Below are 7,303 nucleotides of genomic sequence, written 5' to 3'. Positions count from 1 at the left end.
TAATGAGGCATTAATAATTTATTTTAGCACATGTGGAGCTTGTTGTGTTGCCCTGATCCGTACTTCATTTCGCGGGAATGCTATACAATTGAATACCAAATATCAATACAAATCGTTGTATTGTGAAAATATACATTATTAAAAATTTATTTCCATAATATATTTTGCATAGTTTCAAATTTGTGCTTTTTTAGAAATTTCGTACTAAGCTCTACAAGGGCTATGTATACGTATAGCCAACCTTAATTTTAATTTGTTTGTCGTTAAGTATAAATCTACACAATGGGCTATCTGTGCTGCACTAACCACGGGTACTGAACCCTATTTTTAGCGTTACAAGCTCACATACTTGCCGTTGAGCCACTGTGGGATGGAGGTGGGGATAATTTTGAAATGACATATTAGTGAGAGCAACTAGTCAACAGCACCCACTGCCTTCTCTTACCCGATCGAATAGTGGAACTTAACTGTTAGCCCGAAGCGTACCCACAATTCCGAAGTGCGTTTTTGCAGCAACTGGTCGAGAACCTTGAACATTGGATTTATAGTCCAGGCACGTTAATTGTCCGGCATCTAATGTACGTCTCACCACAAGCTGCATAAGGCGCTATCTGTACGGTGTCCGTTGCACAAATTGAGCACACATGCTAAGGTAACAAGCCCTTAAGTTTAGCGCTTATATAACACTTTCATTACTCCAGCCTGAAAGGTCAGTCCTCTCTCGACAATATATATATATATTTAATAACACAAACTACAAAAGCGTAGTGATCTGTCCCATAACATCTATACAATTGTCTACTTTTATTTTTGCAAAGTTAAAAACTAAATACTTCGTTTTTTTATGAAAAAAAAGTTAGATCAGTTTTTGTTTCAACAAGATTTATAGCTTTCAAATTCAGTTTGAAAATCCTATTAGGTTTTGTCGCTATTTCAAGCAAAGATTTGTCCTCAGTATAAAATTCTCTTCGGCTTTAAAAACCATGGAAAGATAGCTGGGTTCAGGAGAGAAAACTGCACCAAACCGCTCGTGCAAGAACCGAGGCCACAGTACTCGAAATTATTGAGCTCCATAATTGTATATATATATTTACTTTAAAAATTACATACTATTTATGTAAAATACTTGTAAAGGAATAATCATGACTACAATTATCATTATATTTAGAAAGTTCTAAATCGTCACCATACTATACTGAATCAGGCAGTTTTCGTTATTTAGGGCTGGAATGGGAAACTCACGGCCTGCAAGATAATTTCATGGGTGCCATCAACAGGTGGCAAGTAAAAATATTAACCCTTCAAGTACGGGTTTATTTGTTTTTTGAATTTTGCGTAAAACTCACGTGGAATATCTGCGCTACCCGTCCCTAATGTAGCAATGAAAGACTAGAGGGAAGTCAGCTAGTCATCACCACCCACCGCCATCTCGTGGACGACTCTTTTATCAACGAATATTGGGTTTGACCGTCACATTATAACGCCTTTAAGGCTGAAAATGCGAGCATCTTTGACGGGACGATCCGCAGACTGCCAGTCGAACGCCCTAACCATTTGGTCAAGCCAGGCCCTTAAGTAAAGGTACCACTCAATCAAAATTGTTTGTTGCAGTAACATATCCAATTGTTTATATATTATATACACTGACAAATACTAAAAGAACAAATATGGTATATTTTTGACATTTTTACAGTGAAAATAGTTAATGACTTGTGAGAAAACAGTAAAAAAAAATTCAATGTTTTCCTTTTTTTTTTTAATCTACTAACTGTAAATTACATATTTATAAAATGCTTGCGAACTTGCGAAAAGTCCCTAGGTTTAATAAGATGCCTTATTTCAAAACGAATGACGTGTGATCAGTCACAGTTTTTTTTTTTTAGTGGATTTTGTGATGTGGCCTCCTATCATTTCAAAGCCCATTCCTGATTTTGAGTATAACAACATATTACTCTTAAAATATTAATAAAAACACAGAAAGGTCAAATTCTAGTACATAGCACAGTGCTATTACCACTAACTGTTTATTATACCAGCAGCTTAAATATACATATCTCACAATATACTTAACAAAAAACGAACAAAAATCAAGACCAGATTTCCCCCAAACATCAAAATAGAGTCGTGCGTAAAAAGATTTTTCTTCTGAAAAATTGGTGTATACCATCTACATGAATATGCTGTATTAATTTTATCTTTTAACACATAATATAAACACCTCTTTACGTACAGAACCTTTATCATTTTTTTACGTATACAAGAATCCAGTTTTGAAATCGTTTATACATTTACATGTATGGAAATTGAAAACGTATATTTTTAAAATACGTTGTTTGATATTGTTGTACATTTACACAATTTTTCATTATTGTTACGTAACTGTTGAAGTGTTCTTGACAAGGAATTTTGTTAGCTGGTTGAAAAGCTGATACACAAGTGATGGCTATAAATTTTGAATTTTATGTATGCTTCTGTATGCCTTGTGTAACTTGAGTTTATTATAGTCAATAGTCAAACTTAGATTGTCCCGTTGCGTATTAAAATGTTCTATTTATACTCCAATAGCTGCCAAAATAGTCATTTATAAACTTGCAGAATAAAATTTGATACAAAACGGCTCACGACATCAAAATTTTAACGACAAGGCAAACTTTGATTTAATATACCATCAAGTGTCAAAAGTAACCTTAATACAGAAAAAAGAAAAACGATTTTTTTTTACTAAAAGATTTCGCATGCAGTAAATGTTTATAAATACTTTCACAAATAATTAGTGGTTAGAACTTGTATATCAATAATACCATAAATCTGGACAACATTTACAAGTATACTTTTCTGGTTAACTTCCACTATGCTGAAGTTGAAATATTCATGCACAAACACGTGGTTAAAATTTTCCATAACACATTTTTCTAAGTTACACTTGACATAAACTGTTTTAAAATAATGAAGCATTATATATGAGCTACATGAACACGTGGTTTCCAATAATTTGTATTTGAATTAAGATTACTCTTGAACACCTAACACTGAATCACATTTCACTAACCAATAAACATTTTTTTTGTCTTTTACTGTACCTCATAGTATTTTATATTTTAACTTTAGACAAACAATGACAATACCTATTAAATCCTGCCTAACAAAGTTTGTTGCATGTAGCTAAATTACTTCAATTATAACAGCCAAAAAGGGGTCACAGTTAAACACTAAAAACAATTAAATTGGTTTGTTATGTACTTCTCGCAAAGCTACACGAGGGGGCTATCTGCGCTAACCGTCCCTAATTTAGCAGTGTAAGACTAGAGGGAAGGCAGCTAGTCGTCACTACCCACCACCATCTTTTGGGTTACTCTTTTACCAACGAATGGTGGGATTGACCATCACATTATAACACCAGCATGGCTGAAAGGGCGAGCATGTTTGGTGTGATGGTGAATCGAACTTGTAACCCGCAGGTTAGGAGTTGAGCGCCCTAACCACTTGGTCATGCCGGGCCAAAAACAATTAAGTTAAGCAGTGGTTATAACACATAATAAAACCTTAAGCTCTAAGAAAGTTCATCCAAAATAAAATAAAACTTTTTTTCTTATATGCTGCCTATCTAGTTCTAAGATTATTTGTACTTTTTTTTTTCCCTGTCGGTAAGACATTTGTGAAAACATGTACACATATTACATATTTATCAAACTAATGAATCCTTTTTTGGGGGGATTAAAAACTTTCCAACTGGTTAAAAATATTACTCTTTCAGAATCAAATTTTATTAGTAAAGATGATAAGAGGTTAGTTTTATTTGCAGATTTTATGCATATAGGCCAATTAATAAGTGAAGAAAAATTAATAAAAATAATATAAGCCTATCTCTGACAGTGACACTTGGTTGACAAGAAGATATGGCAGTCATTCTACAACTAGTATTATCACTGTTATTAAGCTACAACAGAGCAAATGTCATATTGTTGTCTATTTAGGAACAGAAAAATGTTTATGGTGATGATAAACTGAAACTGGCTTTGCCTCTCCCTTATTCACAGATAAACTGGAGTCCCAGTATATAAACTTGCATTAAACCAGAGTTGTATAAGTTTACAACTGATTCAACTTTTAGAATGTATGTTATCATATATTTGATAAACAAAGATTTTATATATAGTTTTAGTGAAAACCAAAGGTACCATTACTTTCACAAGACTATAACACCTCAAATCCATATAAAATTACAGATATATATTACTATACGCACATATCCAATTTTGAAATAAAATGACTAATAAGGTAGAATCATAAGGTGCACATGATCTAAAACAAGAAACAACAAAACCCAATATAAAAAAAAATAAACAGCAAGCTTGACTAGTGTTTTACTGACATAGCAATAGACTAGATCAGAACTTTCTAGCATATTTCCTAAACTTATTACAAGGCAAAGCTAAGGTAGAAAGTTTCAAACTTACCAGCCTTTACATTGTGTTCTTTTCATTCTCAAAACATATAAAGAAACTGTTCTTAAATATACATTGGTAAGAGAAAAATAGTGGAAGTTTTAAACTATTTATATTTTTATATATATATAAAACTTTGACTAGTGTTAGAAATATGACAGGCTTCTTAAGACATCACAGTATCTTACAATTTGGCTATAAAAAAAGCCTTAAGTTTATGATTTTCCTCCATTTTAACTTCCTGTTTTTCTAAGATAGTTTAACATGATTATCAAAATAAAACTCTCTTAAATACTTAAAATAAAAAACTGAATTGTTGAAGTAAATAAATATGATTTCATAACAAATTCTGAATGCATAATAAATCAATTAAAACTTAAGTTTTTATCTCATAACAAAATATTTTGATAATGTTCAAAGGTTTGAATAGCCAAACCCCAATTTTTATTTTACATTATTGCAAAAAAAATATATAAAATTTAAAATAATAAAAAAACATTTTATGTTATTAACAGACATGTATGGGAAACAGAAAATATTGTAGATTTTCATGCACTTATAAAATGGTCGATAAAACTGATTATGCCTCTGGTGTCAGAGGAAAAGGCTGTCCTGAGAATCCACGCACAGTGGCAACTCGAAGGAGCCACTCAGCAACAGAGAGCCTCAGCTCTGAGCTTGATGCATAGGCCACCAGGGTGCGAACACCAGGGAAGACAACAGGGAGGAGAGCAGAAAACTGGGATTCAGAAAGAGACAAGTGAAGCTCTAGGAGAGACTGTATCAGCTGTGTCCAGACTTGAAGATGTGCTTCTCCATCCTACAATGTGCAATCATGTGTATAGGTAAAAATCAGAACAAAAATGGTTCAGATCAGAAACAGTTATAAATAATAAAAGTTCTATGGTTCCAAAGATTTGATTCTTTTTTTTTGTTGTAGTTATCACAACCTAGCTTAATCTGAACAATGAATTTATGATATCATTTAATTAAACGGACTGTCATCTAAAATGTAAACAATAACAGGATTTCAAATGTTTAAAGACATTTGTTATTAGATCCATTTTTCAGGATCACTGGGTTCTCAACAATGTAGCAACATGTGGTGTTCACTGAAGCATATACCATAAAAATAACTTTTGTGGAAATGCCAAACAGTGTCAATGGAAAAAAAAAAAAAAGAGGACCCTGTTTAAGGTGAAATGGGCTCTCCTACCTATGATATAGTTATTCTTCTGACCAGCAGTGAATAAGTGTTGAGCTGTTAATTTGTTACAAAATTTTAAAAGATTTATAAGGTAATTAATGAAAACAAGTTATATTATCTAAATGACTGTGATTTCAAGTTATTCTTAATTTCCATAATAATGTGCATTTCATTTCTCTCTATAGCTTGACCTTAATATCAGGAAATTATGTAAATGTTTATATCTTGGCCAATGACATCTTGAAATTGTACAGCTCAATATACTGCATTACATGATATGAAATGAGGTTTGGATAAAAGAGCTGCTTGATCTATAGGTAATGTAGCTAATAATAATAACCTAATTTCTTTATTGTAAAGCAATGTAAAAAGATGTTTAATAACAGGATAAAAGTCCAAAACCTTCAACTGTTATATACATATTCATCAAAATGTGAAGATCCTAACAAACAACTTCGATATAATGGGTAGGAATGTTACATTTAACTAAATAAAACTTTCATTCAATGTTGAAAAGAATAAAGATTTTACCTTCATGATTGAGCTTCGTCTTTGCCGATTGATTTCTTCTGGAATGTCTGTATCCTCTCTTTGCTTTGGATCAACACTGTTTGGTTTCCATTTGGTCTTCGGTTTGTCTCGTAGAGATGAAGGCATGGAATGTTTAATTTTCTTCCTCTTGTACTCATTCAACATGGACTGGATAGTTTTTTCTGTAGCAACACTGTACACTTTATCTTCCTTGTCGTCAAACCCTAATGCTATTCCTGTCTCCGAGTCAGTACTTTCTGTGCTTGTTTGCTTGACCAGCTTGGGACTCTTGGATTCAGTGCCATCTTTCTCCTCAGTCACAGATGAACTCTCTGTGTTTGGCTTCTGGATCAGAGTTCCATCAAGTACATCTTCCTGTGGAGCAACAAGAAAGAAGATTGGTTGGTCGACAATTCTGTCAACTACGGCCAGATTTCCATCTTTATCCAAACACATATCTGCATAACTATCACACAGGCTGAAGAAGAAATTCTGAAGTCTCCAGAAGGCATTGAAAAGTAATTTTTGGTCCTTGGCATCAAATATCATTGATATTGTTGGAGGTCTTTCTAGTATACTTTGAAGCTTTCTACTATCACTGTTGTGGTTGTTAGTAAATTGATAAGTTTCTGTAGAAGCATGTAAGTCACCTGTTCCCACTGCTTCCAGTGCTGCATTTTCTTTCTGTTGATGAATTGTACCCTTGTTTGAACAGTTTGCTGTAGCATCTCTATTAGTATTAACACCTTCATCCTGATCATGCATGTGTAGCCATTCATTTACATGCTCCAGTGTTAAATTTTGATGATGAAAACAGAGCTCAAACAGAACCAAAGCCTGGATCGTCCAGCTAATTCCTGCCTGCTTATACAAATTGGCTGCTACATCTGCACGAATTACTTTTTGAATCAAGAACTTCAGACCTGGTCGAAGGTCAAACTCACAAGCAGTGGTATATGATTCTTGGAGGCAGGAGAGTAACATTTCCAGATGTTTGTAAGAAATGCAAGACAAGAACCCTAATTGTAAGAAAAGAATCAAAGCCACATGGAACTTCAAACATATGAAGGTATTTGTTGATAAAGAAAAACAAAAACAAATTAAGAATCTTATGACAGAA

General features: G+C 33.2%; 1 protein-coding gene across 2 annotated transcripts in view; it reads right to left on the bottom strand.

Moving 5' to 3' along the window:
- Window positions 1-1,987: 1,987 nt before the first annotated feature.
- Window positions 1,988-7,303, bottom strand: part of LOC106477510 (brefeldin A-inhibited guanine nucleotide-exchange protein 3-like) — a 128,862-nt gene continuing 123,546 nt past the window's right edge. For both annotated transcript variants that reach the window (XM_022381466.1, XM_022381467.1), the window contains exons 34-35: window positions 6,184-7,202; window positions 1,988-5,265 (exon numbers count right to left, since the gene is read on the bottom strand). In XM_022381466.1, the coding sequence (XP_022237174.1) occupies window positions 5,026-5,265; window positions 6,184-7,202 (1,259 nt within the window). In that variant the 3' untranslated portion in view covers window positions 1,988-5,025. The remainder of the gene's footprint in view (window positions 5,266-6,183; window positions 7,203-7,303) is intronic.

This window comes from Limulus polyphemus, unplaced genomic scaffold (assembly GCF_000517525.1).
Source record: "Limulus polyphemus unplaced genomic scaffold, Limulus_polyphemus-2.1.2 Scaffold166, whole genome shotgun sequence".
NCBI classification, from domain to species: domain Eukaryota; kingdom Metazoa; phylum Arthropoda; class Merostomata; order Xiphosura; family Limulidae; genus Limulus; species Limulus polyphemus.
This window is presented reverse-complemented; position numbering and strand designations above follow the sequence as displayed.